Genomic DNA, 22828 nt, shown 5'->3' with positions numbered 1-22828 from the left:
AATAAGTACCATTAAATAATTGTTTCTTTGACACTGTAAGTGGTAAAAGGATAAAACTATATAATTAATCTATCATCAAACCACCCTAAAAGTAATACAATAGAAACAACAAATGCAAAAAATTAAATGTTTCTGCATTTTAGCAAGTTGGACCTTAGTAGACATGAATAACCTGAATGGTCAAAAAAGCTATACTATCTTTGATTTGCAATCATTTTCCTAAAATAAGTCAAATACACTCATTTGAATTTATTTTCAAGTATACTGAGGTCAGTATGGCATGATGGTTAAGATTGTAGGTCCTGGTGCCCAAATGTCTGGGTTTGAATGCTAGTTTTGCCCCCTCTAATTCCTGAGAAAATGACTAAAAAAATCTCTGTGCCTTAGCTTCCCGTTTGTAAAAGAGTAATGAGGCATATGTGATCTAATAGACATAAAGGTCTTAGTATGGCGACTGGCCCACAGTGGCAGCTTAAGTCTCTTTCCTGGCCATATAGACTCACTTCCATAGCTCTGGTACCGCCACCCATGCTCCGAATTAGTGCCAGGTATTGATAAAAATAAAGGTGACACTGAGGATGATTTTGCTTTTTCACTTGAAACATGTTTAAAGTTAGCAGTTGAGCCTACATTTTCTTTTCAGGTTCCTCCCTTTGCAGATTATGTGATGGGACAAAAACAGCTACTGAACCAATGAAGTAATCCCGGAAATGAAGTGCCAGAAGTTACTGCAGTTCACCACTCAGTAACAGGGCCAAGCAGGCGTTGGCAGCTCTCAGAGTATCTCTGCCTTCAAGAGCAAGTGGTCAACCTCCGAACGATCACAGCAGAGGCTGCTGTTGTAGAATAACTACTTGACATCTCTCAGAGGATTGCTAGGCAGGCTCTTGTCTGAGATGGCCTATTAGTTTTCCATATTCACAATACAAAGTGCCATGAATTGAGGGAGAAAAGGCATCTGCATTTTAAAATTATTATTATTTTGTATTTTTTAAAAAGATTTTATTTATTTATTTGACCGAGAGAGACACAGCAAGAGAGGGAACACAAGCCAGGGGAGTGGGAGAGGGAGAAGCGGACTCCCTGCTGAGCAGGGAGCCCGAATTGGGCCCGATCCCAGGACCCTGAGATAATGACCTGAGCCAAAGGCAGATGCTTAATGACTAAGCCACCCAGGCATCTGCAATTTTTTTTAAAACAAATCTGGGAAATTTAAGAGTTGAAATGACCAATGGAATTCTCACTGCATCGTTCATTAAACAAACATGGAAAACTGAGACCAAGAAAAGACAAATGTTGGGTGATCACAACGGAGCATAGGTTGAAGACATAAAATGCAAGGTTTTCAAGTGCTGAATGTCTGTATTTAATATGATTTAACTCGAAATTAAGGAACTATGCTTGCTTTGGCTATTGCCTTGAGGCAGTAATGCAAAACTCATCAACTACGGCCTGTGTCAGACAGAAGGGAGAGTGTGACAGCCAACCTATCAGAAAGATGCATAATTATCCAGATAGCGACCCTGAGTGTTGACAGCTGAAGTCAGGTCATTTCGATGAAAGAACACATCACCAAAACCATTAAAGGGCATTGATTAAATTCACTTTAAATGCAACAGCCACTGGCATCTTAAAGATTCATCTCCGCTAGGAGATTAGATTCTCATGTATTCTTTGATTTTGACAAATTAAATTTCCTCCAACTAATTTATTTGTGCACCTCATTTTTTTTTTTTTTTTTTTTTTTTTTTTAATTTTTTTATTTTTTTCAGCATAACAGTATTCATTATTTTTGCACCACACCCAGTGCTCCATGCAATCCGTGCCCTCTACAATACCCACCACCTGGTGCCCCCAACCTCCCACCCCCCACCCCTTCAAAATTCTCAGATCGTTTTTCAGAGTCCATAGTCTCTCATGGTTCACCTCCCCTTCCAATTTCCCTCAACTCCCTTCTCCTCTCCATCTCCCCTTGTCCTCCATGCTATTGTTATGATCCACAAATAAGTGAAACCATATGATAATTGACTCTCTCTGCTTGACTTATTTCACTCAGCATAATCTCTTCCAGTCCCGTCCATGTTGCTACAAAACTTGGGGATTCATCCTTTCTTTCTTTCTTTTTTTTTTTTTTACAGCGTTATAAACATATATTTTTATCCCCAGGGTCCAGGTCTGCGAATCGCCAGGTTTACACACTTCACAACACTCACCATAGCACATACCCTCCCATATCCATACCCCCCCACCCCCCTCTCCCAACCCCCTCCCCCCATCAACCCTCAGTTTGTTTTGTGAATTAAGAGTCACTTATGGTTTGTCTCCCTCCCAATCCCATCTTGTTTCATTTACTCTTCTCCTACCCCCCTCAACCCCCATGTTGCATCTCCTCTCCCTCATATCAGGAGATCATATGATAGTTGTCTTTCTCCGATTGACTTATTTCGCTAAGCATGATACCCTCTAGTTCCATCCACGTCGTCGCAAATGGCAAGATTTCATTTCTTTTGATGGCTGCATAGTATTCCATTGTGTTTTTTAATTTTTTTTATTTTTTTCAGCATAACAGTATTCATTATTTTTGCACCACACCCAGTGCTCCATGCAATCCGTGCCCTCTACAATACCCACCACCTGGTGCCCCCAACCTCCCCCCCCCCACCCCTTCAAAATTCTCAGATCGTTTTTCAGAGTCCATAGTCTCTCATGGTTCACCTCCCCTTCCAATTTCCCTCAACTCCCTTCTCCTCTCCATCTCCCCTTGTCCTCCATGCTATTTGTTATGATCCACAAATAAGTGAAACCATATGATAATTGACTCTCTCTGCTTGACTTATTTCACTCAGCATAATCTCTTCCAGTCCCGTCCATGTTGCTACAAAACTTGGGGATTCATCCTTTCTTTCTTTCTTTTTTTTTTTTTTACAGCGTTATAAACATATATTTTTATCCCCAGGGGTACAGGTCTGCGAATCGCCAGGTTTACACACTTCACAACACTCACCATAGCACATACCCTCCCCGATATCCATAACCCCACCCCCTCTCCCAACCCCCTCCCCCCATCAACCCTCAGTTTGTTTTGTGAAATTAAGAGTCACTTATGGTTTGTCTCCCTCCCAATCCCATCTTGTTTCATTTACTCTTCTCCTACCCCCTCAACCCCCCATGTTGCATCTCCTCTCCCTCATATCAGGGAGATCATATGATAGTTGTCTTTCTCCGATTGACTTATTTCGCTAAGCATGATACCCTCTAGTTCCATCCACGTCGTCGCAAATGGCAAGATTTCATTTCTTTTGATGGCTGCATAGTATTCCATTGTGTATATATACCACATCTTCTTTATCCATTCGTCTGTTGATGGACATCTAGGTTCTTTCCATAGTTTGGCTATTGTAGACATTGCTGTGCACCTCATTTTTTGTAAAGATATACAGCGGAAGAAAACCAAGGATGTTCATTTACATGTTTAAAAACTATACCATCAACATCAAAACGGTAAGGCCGTTTTAGCTTAAACATCATACAAGGTTTTTCTCACACACGTGGTAAAGGAAGATGGCTATACTGTGCTTAATTCAGAATTTATAAGTCAAAAGAGTGTTGAAGAGCACATCAGGGTCCAGTGCGTTTTAAGCCGATTTTCTGCCAATTACTTGTAAATTTTCCAAAGGTAACAATAGCAGAGCCCCTTTACCTAGAAAGGTGGAGTCTAGAACTAAGTTCTTAACCATTAGGAGGGAGATAGTTATCTATCTAGACAGTTATCAGCTCACTTACAATTTATGATAAACCATATCGATTCTACTTTTTTTCAGCATAGGATGCAACACAGAGATCAGAGGTTACAAGCGCCAACACCATACCCAAGTTCTGTGGGTTTAAAACCTCACTAAAACCATGTACCTGCTGCATGATTTAGGCACATTATTTAACCTCTCAGTGCCTTGGCTTGCTAATCCAAAAATGGGTATCTTCTCCGTTGATTCCCAAAGTAACATTCATTTAATAAAACTTATTAAAAATAAGTTTTAAGACTTATTTATACCAAAGCTCAGAAATGTTAAGTAAAACACATAAGGGCTAGTCAGAAGTCACAGCCAGTGCTACACACAGATGTGTCTGACCTCCAAGTCCTGCCTTGCTGCTGAGGCAAGCTGCCTGACCTCGGATGCAGCCCACCATCCCCTGCCCCGCCGCAGACAGACACTCACGCACAAACAGGTCTACTTCTCTGTTTCATATCTGTCTGAAATTCAGACAGTCTAATTTAAAGGGGATTCCAGGAGGTGGAGGGTGTGGAGGGAGTATGAAAACCATGGATTTGCACCAGAAAGCATCCTTACATCTTAGTATCTTGCATACCCTCATTGGACCTTCAAGGGAAGCATGAACTCACGTAATTAGAAGGACTGACCTTGTCCTAAGTGGACTCCTTTGCCCTGAATTCAGTCTATTAGGAAAGCCCAACCATGGAAGGTAATAGGACGTCTCAAAGATAGCTCAGAACAATAACTACAAAATAATACTATTTCCTTGTTTCTACAGCAATTCAGAGCCTATACATGGAGAATATGGGAGGATTTTCCACTCAGGAGAGGGCAGTAGACAGAAATGCACACACCAGTAGCTAAGGCTACTTCTGTTATCCTGCTGGTAAGCCTACCCACAATGAATTAAGGAGAAACAATTTCTGGGCCTCCGTCCCCACTCTGGGTCCACCAGTTAGAAACACAGATCCAAAGTGAAAGCAAGTAATATAGAAAACTGGAAAAGAGATATCATCTTTTAGACTGCTTTAAAATTATACCTCCCACTCCTAGTCTATTTTCCTAGTCTATTTTTTCCCCACAGCTATATAATTAACATGTAACATGCCATATAATTTAGTTCCTTGTTAAATCTCTCACTAGTTTTTTTTGTCTGTTTATTTGATGTATTCCAACCATCTAGACACTACTTAATAGTTGCTCAATAAATATTTGCCAAGTGAATGAATAAGAGGAAGAGAACATCTCTGAAAGTGGTATACTGCAGAACCCAGAATATGTCTGGAAGGCATGATAGGAGAGAATAAAACATTAGGTCTATAAATCTGGAGTCTAAAGCCACCAAAAAATGAATTCACTGAGATCTAAAGACAAATTAAATAAAGAAAAAAAGATGGATAGGATAATATAATATTGAAAGAAAACTGTACAACTGCAAAAATTAAATCTGTATTTAAGATAATAAGGAGAACTGAGATAGTAAAAATTCTAATCATTGCTGCAGCTTACAGAACACAAAAGAATTTCCAGAATTATAGAAAAAAAATAAAGGTAGAAGGAATTTCAAAACGTAAATAATATATAGAGAAAACTGAGAGCAAAGAACAACGCAAAAATTGTCAGTGTCCCTGGAGGTAGAAAAACAATCATCAGAATAGAATAATCAAAAACATAATTAAAGAAAGGTTAAAAAAACTAACAAAATAAATGAAACCACTGCAAGATTAATAGAAAATCTTCAAACAAAAAAAGAGACAGGGAGAAGAGGTTACCAGTAACGGAAGGAAAATCAGGCCAGTATCAAACTTCTCCTAACAGTGAATGCCAAAAGACAATGCAGAAATATCTTCAGGGTTGTGATGGGGAAAAGTTGTGATTCTAGAATCTTATATCCGACAAAATTACCTTTCACGCAAGAAAGCCATTTGCAGACATGCAAATATTTATTTCACTCATGTAGCTTCAGTGAAAAAACAGCCTGACAACTTCCATAAGCTAATAATTGTGAGATAAATCCTCATAATAACAGGTATTTTTATGGCATGCTGAATTCTTTCTCTCACAGTTTGAGTGACATATGTTGGATCTTATGGTGGATTATACAACAGCTTAGATGACTGGATCTTGTTGCTTAGGGAATAATGAACAAAATAGGTTTTTTTTTTTTTTTTTCTGTTTTACAATGGTAAAGCAGCACAGTATATAACAAGTAGCCATCACAAATGACAAGTAGATTAAGGAATGACTTTCTGGATCTTTGAAGTTCATATTAAAAGACCCGAGCCATTGTTTTTAGTTTTTAATTTGGAAGATTAATAACCTATCCAATGGCAGGTATCTTATGCCTACCAGCTCAAATTTATAGTATCTTTAAGGATTATGTTAAGTATTTCTAAAAAGTCAGTGATTCTGATAGGATATCAACTATGTCAACTATATCAAGGAAGCACACACAGGTACATGGCTACAAGGAAATGTAGTCATAGTTACTTCCCTTTTTTATAGTTTTCTGCATTTTTCTATCAATCATATGTTATCATATTGAAAAAAGATCAATCTATATCTGCAATTTGATTAACAAAATAATCACAATCATGATTTTTTAAAAAAACAAGCATAACAGAAGGACTGTTAAAAAGTGGTATTGGATCAAAGAAATGTGAAATCATATATATATGCACACATATATATACAGATACAGATGTATTATCTACATATTTATATAGATATGTCACATAACATTTAAACAGCAGTGTTGCATTGTTCCTAGTGACAAAAACTAATGACCATCAAAGTGGCAGAGATACAATGTATCATTAAAATGGAATACTATGCAGCTGATAAAATAAGGCAGATCTTTAGGAAGTCATAAAATTTTTTCAAGACCATTATTATGCAGAAATAGCAAAGCAGAGAACAGCTTTCACTTGTAACATAAAGGACACTGTATATGTTAATTATACCCCGACATACCTGCACACACCCAAATGATGTTCAGAATAATACGTAACAGTGGTTGACTCTGTGTAGAGGACAAGATTGGGGGTCAGCTGCAGGCAGGACACTTAGCTGTCACTCCATAATTTTTAGACTGCTTATTTGTTTCTCATGTGTTTGCTTAATCATGTACATGTACTTCTTATTAAATTTTTAAGTAAAGGTATATGGTGTTTGATTTTAAGTGAGCATACCATAAATTCCTCACTATTTTCATGCCCAGTGTTGTCACACAAAAGAGTATTATTTTTTTTCTATACTGACATAAACAAAAATCTCGAGTTGCCTTGATTTATACTTTCCTAGAGTTTCTATGAAGTTTGAAAGGCAATTAGCATGGCACATCCTTGGACTTTGAGCAAACATTTAAAGAAGTGAGCAGGAAACATTGCAGAAAGACATAGAGTTTTATGAAACGTAATTTATAATCAGGTTTACGCTGTTTTTTTCTTTTGAATATTATCCATATTTTTTATTTATTTATTTATTTATTTATTTATTTATTTATTTTTGACATTTTGCACTTTATTACTTTTTTTTTCAGCATAACAGTATTCATTATTTTTGCACCACACCCAGTGCTCCATGCAATCCGTGCCCTCTACAATACCCACCACCTGGTGCCCCCAAGAATATTATCCATATTAAGAGTATCTTTATTATAACAATCTCCTTTCTATTATCATAGGCCTGCAATTTCTATCTCCTACTATCTCTCCCAAGGAAAATACATGGGCTCCTTTTCCCGACACTTAAATTTCATTTTCTTAAATTATTTCGCCAAGTCTGAATTTTTGAAATGCAGAATGTCATGGGTTGGGATTGGTGGCACTCTAGTGTTCTAGAATAGAACATTTCTTATCATGTTTACAGAAAACAACTCAGAATACGCCAGAGTTTGGGAGAACTGAGACTACCTGAGTTCACTCAGAACTCAGCAATAGAATAAGATTTCCTTCTTTTGAGAACTGTAATTTCTCATGGTTTCCTTCTGAGCACAAGCCTCAGTTCTCCAAGCAATTATTTATGTGATCATACCACTGTTATGTCTTCTAATATGGTGTTTTCCCTCAATTTTTGAAGTACCCACCAAACTACATTTTATAGCCTGAAAATTATCTAAGCCAATGGTTTTAAACCTTTTTAAGGATTATAGACCCCTCTGATAATCTGATACACACTGTGGACCCTCTCTCCAGGAAGCATGATTATAAACCTTAAAGCTCATCCGCACACCTTCCAGAGTTCACAGAACTTGAGTCACAAGGTCTATGTCAACCTTCATTGGACAATGAGGGGACAAAGCCAGCATACTCTTGAAAAATGATCAATATTTCATACATAGTTGTAAAACATTATTAAATATACTATTTGAGTGTTCATAAAATGCTGTGAGGTAGCAAGTACATTTATTATTATTCACTTATTAGGAAACCACTTAGAACATTCACATGAGGAAACAACTCAGAAAATTTCAATGATGTAGCCAAACTCACATGGTAAATAAATATTAGAACCAAGTCTCAAATCTAGGGCTTCTCTTTATCAACTCTATCCTTTTTCCTTGCTTTACACTCTTTCCTTTAGTTCACTGTTTTTTTTTTTGTAAAGGGCCAGATAGTAAATACTTTCAGCTTTGCGGGCCACAGGATCTCTGTTATAGCACAAAGCCAGCCAATGACAATGCTAAAATGAAGGTGTGGCTGTGCTGTAATAGTTACATAACAGGTGGCAGGTCAGATTTTGCCCACAGGTCATAGTTTGCTGACCCCTGCATTATTTTGCCTCTACATCGAAAACAACTTAGTCTTTTATTTTCCCAGTTTTAATGTTTTTATCATCATGATTTTGACCAGGTTACAAGATCATTACTAAAATGCTCTACATGCTAATGGAATCCCTAAACAATACCACCAATAACAGCAAAAGTTCTGCCTAAAAGCTAAAGTGAGAATTTGACATATCAATTTTTATTTTTACTTTGAGATAGTTTCACTGATGAAACCATTGTATAGGGAGGTGGTTTGGGAACACAATAATAATACACTAGGAGCCAATATTACACAGGGGAAAAAGTCCTATTCTAGTGATGATGTTAAGGAAGACAAAGTTTGGGAAAGCAAATTAAAATATAAAATATATTTTCTTATAATGTTTAGTTTGTTTGAATATCAAGTAACCTTTAAAAGAGGGGTATTTAATGAGTGTATTTTTTATGGTATTAATGAGGGCTATCACCAAATATCTGGGTTCTTCTGAGCTCAGGGTAGGACTGCATTTCCCCACTCAGCCTCCTAAAAGTTAGGTTGGCCAATGTCACCTGAGTGAAAATAATGTGTGCACTGACATGAAACTTGATCAGCCAGTGTGTAGCTTCCCATGCTCTGCTCCCTAGGCCAAAGAAAAGGATAGGAAAGGACACTAAACGAGGAAGAGCTATTCCCGTCTCTGAGCACGAACATGGGGCGGGGCCCTCCTGTCAATCCACACTGAATACATAGTATGAATAAAAAATAACCTTTTATTTTGTAAAGTCACCAAGATATGGGAATTGTTTGTTACAGAAAATAACTTAACACATCCTAATATAAAAGCATACATGTTAAAAAATCCTAAAGAAAACAGATTTACATAAATATTAATTTTTATGATACTCAGCTAATAGTAACACCTCAAGAGTACATTATATATTATTTTGATGATCACACTTTGGGTTATCTATAGGTCACTTAAATAACCAATCAAATCATTTCTTTAAATTAAATACATGAAGTTAACTTACAATTACATTCACTCCATGAAGTACCTGGTCAAATCTGGCACTTAGCGTTGTGAGAATAACCGGTTTGAGCAAATCTTAATAAGTTATGTGAAGGCAAACATTTATGTATTATTATAAGAATGAAAACGTATGCATTCAAGGTTTAAGCAAAAATGTATTTTATTTATTTATTTTTTATTTTTTAAATTTTTTTTAATTTATTTTCAGCATAACAGTATTCATTGTTTTTGTACCACACCCAGTGCTCCGTGCAGTCCGTGCCCTCTCTAATACCCACCACCTGGTTCCCCCAACCTCCCACCCGCCCACCTCTTCAATTTCTTTCTCTGTTAACATTACTAATACAAATAAATGTGCAAAAATAATATTGGCTTATTTTAATAATTAATAAAAATTACTCTAATAAAATCAGCTTACTCTAAAATAATATACTGTCATTCAGGATGCAAAGTATTTTCACATACATAATCTTATTTAACTCTCCAACAACTCTGGGAAAAATACGAGCCCCACTGACACACGAGAAAATTAAGGCTCAAGAATACCACCTTAGCTAGTGGCAAAAACAAAAACCTGAACTTGGATTTTCTGCAGTGACACCTGATATTCCTTCTACTGTATCATTTCTTTTTTTTTTTTACTGTATAATTTCTTTAAAAAACAGGGAGAAATACTTTCATCCTAAACTGTACTGCGGGAATAAAGCTGAGTAACTTAGCTACATAACAAAGTTCAGCACATTATTTAATTGTAGTACAATGTATATTAGGAGGTTATACCCACATCTCTTTTTTTATTTAAAGCATAACTTCCATGATCTACAGATGCCACTGAAATTAACTATGAAAACATGCACTCTTCAAATAAGCTACTTGGGCAGATTATTACTTATTTCATACCCCTCTTTCCTTTTTTCTTCTCTTGCTACTTACCCTTGGAAATTACATTTTGTTAGCATAGTCAAAGAGGGGAACCTAAGCTTCGAAGGAAGAGGTACAGCTCGTAGACTAAATTTTCCCCCATAGTTGTTGTTTTTGTTTTAACAATAAAGTTAAAAGGGGGAAAAGTTTAAGATGAGTAATTAGTGTTACTATTTAGTACTAGAAATTAGTTACTAATTAGTTACTAATCAGTAATTGGTAATTAGTGTGCATTTTTGGATGAACCATGACTTTTCGATTGTTCATATAATCAATACTTCCCCCAATGATATGTTAGAACTAAGAGTTGGCTGCGTGAAATTCCAATTTGAGGTTAGAGTAATATCTGTAATGTGGTTCACGTGCACCGCCGCCACCATACTCACACATGAACGTCATCTGGGCCAGGTACTTCTTTTGTAAATATCACGCTACATGTATGGTACCACATAAATAACAAAGGCGATTGTCCAAGAGTAAGTTTGCACAGGTCTCAAAAACCTCATACACATACACAAAGGACTGGGAAGACAACAAGTATGTAGCATAATTACTAGCTGTAAGCAGACAGGCCCAGATAAATACTATAATGTTCCTTCTTTACCAAATGAAATATTTGAGACAGTTACAAAAAGTATTTTTCTGATAATCATCTCACTTAGTTTTAGTCTCATTCAGAGCAATACTTGCATACGTGGTGGTCAGTCAGATACTCTATAGAATCTATAATCCATGACAAACAGTGCTACATGTCAATGGTAGCATGGAAAGAAATGGAAAATGGAAAGAAATAGATTCTGTATTTATTCAGGGCATGAACTTCATGGCCACTGTTTGCTTCTAATTTGGGGGTAATTTCTTGATCACATTTGATAGTGATGGCTTTCCAGAAGATTAAAAATACGTTATTGCAAACTTTCCAAAAGTATGAAGAAATATATAAAAGTTTTATTTGTTTTTTTTAGAATATAAGCAATTCCTGACTTGAACATAGCCAAGAAATGAATGGCCCCTTTGGTGATACCATAGCCAGCACCCCCCTTCACTGGGCCCTCCAGTTTCTGTTAGATCTGTACTACCTTGCTATGAGTTTTCCTACTACCGAAAACAAAAATGCTTCCTCACTCCTGGGAAGATTATATCCCTCATGCTGCCTAATCCCCTTCCAGTCAGCACAGGATTCTGAGAACTAGGGGCTCTGAATTGAACTTGTGGCTGATGTAACATATGTGTGCCGATGAGAAAGGATGACTATTTCATTATTGCTTTGGAGTCTACGAGGTATTTATGCAATCATCCTGCTTTATTTCCTGTCAAATGTAATTTTGTACTCTGCAAACTTAACTACCATGCATGAGGCATTTTCTCTGAGAAATACATGTTAACTTAGAAAATAAACGAACCTAGGTGAAGATTTCAAATGGCAGGAACATATGTTAATATCCTGAGATAGGCTTTATTTTTATTAATTTAGGTGGATGGGAAGAGAAACAGAATCAAAGACCCAAAACAACTTCTTAATTTCAACGCCTGTATTTCAAATGCACAACACCAGAATTACATATTTTGGAAAAATAAACATCCACTTCAACAAACTGCCATGAAGAAAAATGCGAGGATACTGCAGGGTCAGTGCTAGAAGTCACCTTCCAAGACTATTTGCCTTTTAAGCTGCCTGAAAGCAGTTTAACTTTCCTTTAAAATGGGTTTCTAGGGGCACCTGGGTGGCTCAGTCAGTTAAGTGTCTGACTCTTGATTTGAGCACACTTTATGATCTCAGAATCATGAGATCGAGCCCGGTGTGGGGTTTTGGACTCAGCTACCCCCTCTAAAAACAAATAAATAAAAATAACGGTTTCCAGAATCCAGTCTGCAGTTCTCTGAGAACAGCCAAAAGACTAGCGAAATGCCACAGAATTATGAGTGTACTAAATTAATAAGGTAACACCCAACACCCAAACCTGCAATACCACCACCCCCTGGGAGAAAGCTCTCTGTCAAATTCTACACCCCTGCTTCAAGTCTACTCATTTCCAAGTTCAGATGGTGGTTTCATGAAATCACAACACTGAACAGAAAATACTCTTACAATTTCCCCCTCACTGTTGAAGGTATAGTTTCCTACCATGTCCAACAGAAATGGTAAATTTCCTCCTGAAGACACATAGAGGACTGCAGTTTTCAATATACCCTCTGCCTTTCCAGTATTGATCTGTTTGGAAATTCTTGCAACAGTTCCCCTAAACCTTTAATTTTTTTCTTCCTTTTTTGGGTTGTTGTTCTTTCTCTAATCAATTAAGCATTATGTTATCAATAAGCCAAACAGGGGTTTGCCATTAAGTCTGTGACCATTGCCATAACAGCTTTAACAATTCAATAGAGGGTTAAAAGCAAACTGAAAGTTCTGATGGCTGGTTTGAAATACAGGAAAAATAAACACAGATGCTACATAACTGATTTCAATCTCTAGACTCAAGGAGTAGGAAACAAGAGTCCTTTGTAAATAGGAGAACTGAGACTCTAAAAATATGTCTTCCAAAAGTCTCAGCGTGATGCTTTGGGATCTCACAGTTGCTAGGGACCATAGTGGGGCCCTTGTTATCTGCATTCTGATGCTCAGAGATCATGATTGAGTGATAAACTTGGGCAAATCCTGGCTCAGGCATTCCAATTTACTTTCCGCTGGGGATAATTTCATTATATTTTAATGCCTCCAGGTAATCAAATCATCTGACATTTTATTCCGATATTTAAACTGAACTCAAAATAAGAATACAGTTGTCCATTACATCATTTTTGCCAAGAGCTTGTCCTAGAGTTTAGGGGATTTCTTATTAGCTTTAAAATAACTTAAAACAGAAGACACAAAGAGTCCCCCTTTGGCACGATGCTCAGGGATTAGTATATTTCCATGTAAGCTTTCTTTTTTTAATCCTATATCTGTTAAGGTGGCAGTGAGGAGGGTAAAATGGGGACAGATACATGATTTACCCTCCTCCCAGCCACCTCCTTAGTTCAAGGCAACGTCTTCGCTCATAGGGATTAATGGGATTACCTTCTTCATTTTTTTTAAAGATTATTTTGGTGGGGCGGCAAAGGGAGAGGGAGAGAGAGAAGCTTAAGCAGGCTCCTCATTGCATGGGAAGCCCTATGTGGGCCTTGATCTCAAGACGCTGAGATTATGGTCTGAGCTGAAATCAAGAGTCAGATGCTCAATGGACAAGCCACCCAGGCACCTCGGTGGGATCACAGTCTCACTGGTCTTCTTGCTTCCCTCGTGCCCTCCAGATGGCACTTGAGTCACATCTTCCCTCTCTTGTGCTTAAATCTTTCAGTGGCTTGCCACTGAATTCAGACTGCTGCTATGACTTGCCGAGTCCCACATGCCCTGGCTCTTCTTAATCTTGCTAACCTTGCTTCTTCCTCCAGGTCCTGCCACAGGGACTCACCTGTAGTCCTTGAATATGTTCACATCTGTCCCACTCAGGATCTTCGCTATTGCTGGCCCTCTGCCTGAACACATCTTTGCACTCTGCTCTACCTAGCTGATCTCTTCTCATGCTTCCGGTTTCAGCCTCGATGTCACCTGCTCAGAGAGCTCTTAAATCAGTCTTCTTTAGAACATGTCCCATGTCCCGCTCCCTGTTTTGGCTCCTTGATCTACTAACACCACACATGAACTTCCTGGGTAGCATTTATTGTCATTCGCAATGGTCTTGTTTTTTTTAATGTACTGATTGACCATTGGTCTCGTCAGCCCTAATGAAAGCTTCAGGAGGGAGCCCATCTACCTTGCCTTCCTAGTCTGTCTGAACTAAAGAATAAACAAGCAAATGTTGGGGGGAGGGTTACGAAAATGAAGCTACCACATAGAACACAACGTAGGAAATCTTGGCCATTTTTTAACTCTCTTCTCTTCACAGGATAGACTAGCGCTGCAGAAGAGTCGCAAGCCTGCTTCTTAAATATTCATTTCAGTGTTCAACTTGTATTAGTCACCAAGGCCTGTTGACTCTTGCATCTAATTACTTCAGCACCATGTCTTCCTCTCCTCTTGCAACATCAACTCCAACCATCCTGGTCCAGCCTCCCATGCCCCTTCCGTAGGTCCCTGGGATGGGTTCCTAATTGCTCTCTCAATCAGTCTCCACACATCCTCTTCTTGACAGATGCGTCTTCTAATGTCACTTTTAACCTGTCACTTCGCTTTCCAACAACAGCAACAACAACAAAACCCCAAACCAACCCATGTTCTATCGTATTATAGTAGGTCTCAGGAATCACATTATATTCAACCGTATCCTTCCCAGCTGAATCGGTCAATAGTATTTCCCGCTACTCTTTAAACAATTCCTGTAGTCTATTTAAATACTTACTTTTCTATCCCCAAAATAAACCAAGATCAGGTCACTCTTTGTGTTCTTGCTCAGCTCTGTCATGACTTAGAGGCCCTTTCCCCCTCCATTGATCTAAACCAAAACGTTTCCTTCAAAGCTATAGCTGAAATCCAACTTCTCTCATTAAACCTCCCCTCCTAGCTCCAGCCCTCCTTTTCCTCAATTCCTAAACCATTGTTTAAACCACTGTTCCATACAACACTTGATTACACAAGACTTAGCTCTGTTATCCTCCAGTTATTTCACAAGTGTACATTTTCTCTCCCAAATTGGGTCGCAAGCAGGGGCAGCATCCCTTCTATCCCGGCAGTGGCAGAAGTAGCACTGATCCAACAGGAGCCACTCATGCTGACTTATTGATTTACATGGTCCTGATGAGGAATCCCTTCGACTACAAACAACAGTTTTAGATAACTTGCAATCCCCAAACAGAACATAATGTTCTTGGCCCTAATCTGTCCCACACAAACTCCCAATACCTAGAGTGTTCCTTTTCCACCTTCATTCACCTGGGAAACTCCTAATTCTCTTCCAGGTCTCAACTGGGACAACATTTGCTAAGAAAAGGAAAGTACTGTCCCTTCCTTACCCATCCTCTTATCCCGGTATCTACCTAAAGTGTAGTTCCTATCGATTCCCATTAAATACTCTTAACCCATAGCATGTGGTACTCTATATTATAAATGACTATTCGTATGTGTGCAGCTTAGGGTCAAGTAATTTATCTTTTATCTTGATAGTAGCAGAGTGCTGTATTATTTGTTGAATAAACAAATGAACAAACTAGCAAAAAAGCTGGCACTAAAATCTGTTGAAAGAGCTAAGAATATAGTATAATAGGTATCAATTTAGTGTTACATAATTTACAACAGACCACACAGTTCATACCATTGAATGTTTATTTGTTATTAGTTCTGATTGTTAAGCATCCACTATGGGTCAAGCATGGGGATACAGAAAAGACTCAAACACATAAAATCCCTAACCTCACAGAACGTGCATCTCACTAGGTGAGGTGGGGAGGAGTACAGTGTTTGCTCTGAGGTAGAGAGCACAGAGACGCTCTCAGCAGAAGGCTTCTTTCTGCAAGGATGTTGACACTGAGACAGTGCCACCTTGGACCAAAATGGTGGCAGTTTGAATGGTTGTGCGGTGGTTACATTATGGATGTACTTTAAAGTCAGAGCCAACAGAACTGATCGATAGACTGTAAATCAGGTCTGAGGGAATGAGAACAGTCAAGGTTGGATTACAGTATGTGCAACTGTGGAATGGAATTTGTGCAGGGTTTGGAAGTGTATGATTTTGGAAAGAGTGTGCAGATATATAAAGAAAGTCTCTAAAATTAGGCCTTAAGTTTTAATAATCTGTTTCGTATAGTTGAATTTCCTTTTGACAGATTTCCCATGAACAGCAAGAGTCTCTGTGGCTTCTTAGACAAATTGGTAATGCTGAATAGACGAATCTTGGACAGCAGCAGCTAACGCAGCTCTGGGAAGCCTCGCCTATACCATGCTCCCCATAAAAGCCACTGCAATTTTTCCTCCAAAACTGTCTCAAATTCTTCCTTTAAATGACTAATACAATGCAGCTAGTGCTAGAGGTTACAATTTCTGAGATTACTAAAAACCACTTCAAAGCTCACACGATTATGATCATGATGAAGATTAAATAATTATACTTTGAATTCTACTGAATGGTGATTTGGATGTCAAATGGACACGTATGCAAGAAGGCAAAATTTTTGCCCTGTCCTAGACCATAATCTAGTCTAAGGTCAGAGGAGATGACCTTGACCTGGGAATAAAAGAACATGAAGGAAATGTGGGTGACCTGGAATGACTTAATCCACCTAAAACTAAAGTCTGAGATAGAACAGGAGGTGATTTGGGCTGTCGGAAGCTACCTACACAACTGGAATAATCAGCTCCTATGCTTAATGGCTATAATTTGGGGTAAGGCTGGTAATAATGGTTTATTTTTTTCATGTGTGGAAGTATAGGTCTGCAAAACTTACTGAATTTGGGATTCAAAAAATGAGACTGTTTACAAACACATGATGCAACCGTAAGTCAGTATAATGACTAAGTCTCTTGCAGAATAATTCAACGGTGGTCATGAGGAGTTAGAACCTGGACTTTTGAGTTTTCATGGGGCAGAAGCAAACCATTCTCACTCAAGTCTGTGAGGTACCCCCCCCTTCTAGACTCTAAGTAGTTTATACAATAAACAGTTATTTCCATAGTAGAAATGGGCCAAGACGTCTAAGCTCCAAAGTTAACCTGTTATTATGGTTAGAAATCAAGGTTGCCGTTCCTCCAGGTTTTCACAGCCACGCCACTTTAGACCTAGCTGGTGGAAATGTAAGAGTAAATATAGTTCCCTGACCTCTTCACAGAGGCAAAAATCAACATGTTCAGGTATTGATTCCACTGGCACGTGACCAAGCACAAAGAGGCATTACAGTGGATTCAGGTAATTCCAGGACTCTACAAATATTTCTCAAAGGAAAAAAAAATTTTTATTAACATATAATGTATTATTAGCCCCAGGGGTACAGGTCTGTGAATCGCCAGGTTTACACACTTCACAGCACTCACCATAGCACACTTTCCCCAATGTCCATAACCCAACCACCCTCTCCCTCCCCAGGCAATCTTCAGTTTGTTCTGTGAGATTAAGAGTCGCTTATGGTTTGTCTCCCTTCAAAGGAAAATTTTAAGCAAGAGTTCATCCATATGCTGTCTGTGTCCTCTTATTTAGGAGTTGATATAAAGCACTGATTTGAAAACCTTATCTACTTCATAATTTATCAATGGCATCACATACGAAAATGAAAACGTTAAGAATCATAATTCACACCCCAAAATCAGACGCCAGGCCCATGAGAGGAAATCTCATCAAAAGCATATGTAGAAGGGAAGAATTCTTCTTCCACTTAAAATTCCTTCGTAACTGAGATGAGTCATTTCCTTCCCTATCTTGAAAATTACGCTTTAAACCCACCTCCTTCCATGAAAAAAGACAGCTGTAACTCTTCCCAATCCCCACAGCGTGGCAAACGTGATTTTCACTATGGGGTCTGTATTTATAGCCTGTGGATATTTCTTAGGCACTGAATGACTAACTACCAGAAGCAAAGTCATGTATATATACCCATTCTGTTTCCAAGAAGGCGCTGAGTGTATGCATCGTCAACCCCAAAAGAGACTGTGCTCCAATATGTGGTCCTTTTTACATGACAACAAACATGAATAGAAGGCAAACAGCAAGGGCTTAAATTTAAATTATTCTTGTAATCCTCATATTTCAGTGTCGATTTTTTAATATATTTGTGCTATTGCAAAAACAATGCATTTTTTTAAAACCCCTGAATTCATTATAATAGACAAGCATATAAGAACAGGAACAATCCTTTGAAATGTGAGTTAAAATTTGCAAATTGAAAAAGGTGATCTCAAATAAGAACTTCACGAAAAGAATGTCAAAACCGTACTTAAATCGTTTCTTTCTACACTAAAAAATCAAAGGAAAATTTGCAGGAAAATTTGAAAGTACTTGCACCCCCCAAACCATCATTTCAAGCCATTTCTTGACATTACTATCCATTAGTCAAATGACTCAAATGATTTGCTCTGGGTTCACATGCATTTTAAACTTAACTTAGTATTCTGGTACAATAATTCATTCCCATCATTCCTTTGTTCAACATTTAAACCCTCTTTTCAAAATCAATTTACTAAAATCTAGCTTTCTACCTTCCATAGACCAGTTTGACCAACTGTAAAAGAAAAATTCAAACATGAAGTTTAGCTCACAAGCTGCATCAAAATTAAAAAACAAAATAAGTTGTCTCCTACCTATAGTTGTTATAACAGTGCCAGCAAAGAAGAAGGAACTTCCCAAATCCCAGTGACTGATTTGATTGGAGGTGTTTCCTAAAGGTATAATCCCTGCATTTATTGCTGCCACTATTTGCTGCAAGTTTAAAAAGAAATTCATCAGTACACATGAATCACATGGAGGCATCAAACAGTGTATATTTCACCCCAGTTGACGAATTAGACAAAGAGAATCAAGTCTAAGGCTTGGTTTTCCAATTGAAGTATACAACATAGATTAAGGCTTTATACTAAAGAATGTAATAAGATAAATAAGAAAATGGTATGGATATCAAGTGAATGGATCTGTATGGAACATATCATTTTGTATCATATTATATCATATTGTATCAATATGCATTTGTAGCTCATCCATTAACCTCTTCAGTGACTTATTTAAAATTAACTACTAAATACAGCCATGATTTTTAGTAAGCACCCCAGAGTTAAAATATCTGATTGCAAACTTACAGGTTAAATAATATATAATAGTTTCATCACAGAGCAAGTGTTTCCAAAGTGCTCATCGTTTTGAATGTTAAACATATGCAGCCGAGCCTGGGTCGTGTATAAGTGTACAGTGTATTTATCAATAAGGTCCAACAAAACAGGCTAAGATAAGAAGCAAAAGCAAAAACAATTCACTATCACACTTCAGATAGCCCATGAGTATCTAGATTTTTAGAATCTCTACAGACTTTTTATAAGTTCTATGACAATAGAATTGTCAGAGCATCACCAAAATACCACCAAAGATCCATAGATGACAATCACTCAGCAACATTCATATAGGGACACTCAGATCTGGATGCTGTCTTGAATAGTTCAGAAAGACAGAAAGATGACATTATAATCCCTTCAGTTATCAGATGTTGAGCAGAGGATGGGAATATCCAGAAGTACAAAACATAGAAGAGAATGTGTTAGGAGAAAATTGCATAGTAAAAGAGAGACATACAGATTGTAGGAAAAGATGTTTCTGCATATAGTTTCAGAAATCTTTATCATTTAATTTCCAGATTTTAAAATTGGAAGGAGCATCATCTGATAGGCAAGGAAATTGAAGACCAAGAAAGATAAAGTGACTTGTTTAAGGTTAGACTACTGGTAAATGGACAAAAACCACACTGTGAAGATGGGGGCACTACCCCCAGGAAGTTACTGTCAGATGGAAAAGAGCATGTAATCCAGAATGGAAACACAATATAAAATTTCATTTGTCTGATTTGTTAACCCTATAAATTAAAACTTCAATAGTTCTGGTTAAAGCTAATTGAATGGTAATGCTTTTTAGAAAACTTTAACAGTAATATATTTACTGTAAAAAACTAATACAGAAATGCATATTCTCTATTTTTATTTAATATTTTTCTACGTATAGTTTTTTTTGTCATTACCATATTAACTTAATCCCTGCCAGATATGTAGATGTATATGCTGTCCTAAAATTTCTTATTATGAAAAGTGCTGCTGCAAACATATTTAAGTATAAATATTTTTTCATTTCTGAATATTTCATTGAGATTGCTTGAAATAAATTTGTCACATTAAATATTGTGAATATTTTAATACACATAATTTATAATATCAAGTAGCTATCCAGGAAGATTGTTATAATTTACAGTTACTCCTGCAATGATTTACAAATGCTTAGCTATGCTATTACCCCTAGTACTAATATTTTATCTTTAGTGAAATGATAAGAATTGTTTACATTTATAAATCCTCTATTGTGAGTGAAGTAAAACAAAAAAGCTTTATTGATTATACATTAAATGCATATAAATATAGATATATGCACATATGTGCACAGTGCACAATGAAGCTATGAGATACTTTAATAAAGATAAGGCAGGCCTCTCTATTCTTTTAAAAATGTTTTGTGTAGCTACTAATCTATTTTTTTTTAAAAAGATTTTATTTCGTTATTTGAGAGAGAGAGCATGAGTGGGGAGGAGGTCAGAGGGAGAAGTAGACTCCCCATGGAGCTGGGAGCCCGACGTGGGACTCGATCCTGCAACTCCAGGATCATGACCTGAGCCGAAGGCAGTTGCTTAACCAACTGAGCCACCCAGGCGCCCTACTAATCTATTATTCTTGTGTAGACTTTAGAATCGCTTAATTAAATTTTACAGAAACTTTCATTCCCACATGTTTAACATATTTGCATTATTTGGATATATATAAAACTTATAAGTTAATTAAGGAAACTGAACATTATTGTAATAGTGAAACTTCCTATCACAGAACATGGTATGCATCTCCATTTATTGAGTCCCCTTTAATATCCTGAAATAGAGTACTTTTATATGCTTCCTGTAGGTCTGTAAGGTTATTCTTAGGCATTCTGCTTTCTCGCCTTTTGAATTATAACTGGTTATTGCTGCTGTATACACAAATACACATTGCCCATTCTCTGCACTAGCAACGCTCAAATTCTATTTATCTCAAAACCACTTTGCAGTGTCAAAAATTACTGACAACATCAGGGGTCTTTTGTATATGTGAGTTATAACTATTGACATTTACTATATTTAGTAAAATTTCTAATTTTCAAAATTTTAATTTGTGTAAAAATAACAAGAAGGCCATTATATGTTAATATAAATAACCAAATTTTATGAAGACAATTGTTTTCCAAAATCAAAAAATATTTAGTGAGAAGAGAGGAATTGTTTTTTTAAACATTTTTTTTTTTTAGATTTTATTTATTTATTTGACAGAGAGAGATCACAAGTAGGCAGAGAGGCAGGCAGAGAGAGAGGAGGAAGCAGGCTCCCCGCCGAGCAGAGAGCCCGATGCGGGGCTCGATCCCAGGACCCTGAGATCATGACCTGAGCCGAAGGCAGCGGCTTAACCCACTGAGCCACCCAGGCACCCCGAGAGGAATTGTTTTGTAGTTTTATAAATCTCTTTGATTTCCAGGGACGCCTAGGTGGCTCAGTTGGTTAGCTGCCTTCAGCTCAGGTCATGATCCCGGGGTCCTGGGATTGAGCCCCATGTTGGGCTCTCTGCTCAATAGGGAGCCTGCTTTTCCTTCTCCCTCTGCCTGCCACTCTGCCTATTTGTGATCTCTCTGTCAAATAAATAAATAAAATCTTAAAAAGAGATAAGGGGGATGACTGGGTGGCTCAGTCAGTTACATGTCTGTCTTTGGCTCATATCATGATCTTGGGGTTCTGGGATGGAGCCCCACTCCCATATCTGGCTCTGTGCTCAGTGGGGAGTCCACTTCTCCCTCTCCCTTTGCCTCCCCGCAACCCCGCCTGCCCCATGCTCTCTGGCTCTCACTCTCTCTGTCAAGTAAACAAATAAAACCTTTAAAAAAAATTCTTAAATTTCTGGATTAGTAGAAAACAGATTCGATTATATGCTTCTGCATTCAGCTTACTAGAAAGCACATCACATAGTTTCTGAAAAATGAGACAAGGGGAGTGGAAAGGCAAAATCATCTTAGTATTTTCAAGAAAATATCTTTGACCTCATCAGACCTCTGAGAATGTCTTGGAATAACATCTTGAGAACCGCTGCTGTATACTGAATTTTTTTGGTTTGATTTTGTTTTGTACCTGGAGAACCAAAGTAAACAAGCTTATAGCTCTACAAATAATGGTATTTTACCTCTTCATCTTCCAAAAGTTATGTTCTATTACCTTTCATCCCTTATTATGTTGGTATTTCCAGAGCAATGTTAAATTAAAAAAGGAAAGCAGACTTCTTTGTTTTTGTGTAGCATAAATTCCTCAATGTTTCAGTGTTTTATCATTAAATATACTGACTATTGGCAAGAAAATGGTATTTAATTAAATAATTACAAGAGCAAGCAAGTAAAAAGGACTGATAAGTGAAACTTGAATATCTAAAAATGTCTTTGGAAATATTTTCAGATAACAATAAACACAAGGGAGGTGTACATAAACATTGTAAGCACAGACTGGTAATCGCTAGCTTTGCAACTCACAGGAAAACTAATGCTTCCAGTAAAAATACCAAGGAGAAGGAGGGTGGATTTAGATACATTTACACTGTAATTACATTATAAAAAAAAGTATATTTTTATACTTTTTAGACATTTCTT

The 22828-nt window shown here is 37.4% G+C and overlaps 1 protein-coding gene across 5 annotated transcripts in view; it reads right to left on the bottom strand.

Annotated features, from left to right (window-relative positions):
• The window catches only part of KCNK2 (potassium two pore domain channel subfamily K member 2), a 218583-nt gene that overhangs the window by 90201 nt on the left and 105554 nt on the right, over positions 1-22828 (bottom strand). For all 5 annotated transcript variants that reach the window (XM_047705671.1, XM_047705673.1, XM_047705672.1 and 2 more), the window contains exon 3: positions 18730-18847. In XM_047705671.1, coding sequence (XP_047561627.1) covers positions 18730-18847 — 118 coding nt within the window. The remainder of the gene's footprint in view (positions 1-18729; positions 18848-22828) is intronic.

The sequence above is a fragment of the Lutra lutra genome, chromosome 15 (assembly GCF_902655055.1).
Source record: "Lutra lutra chromosome 15, mLutLut1.2, whole genome shotgun sequence".
Classification (NCBI taxonomy): Eukaryota; Metazoa; Chordata; class Mammalia; order Carnivora; family Mustelidae; genus Lutra; species Lutra lutra.
This window is presented reverse-complemented; position numbering and strand designations above follow the sequence as displayed.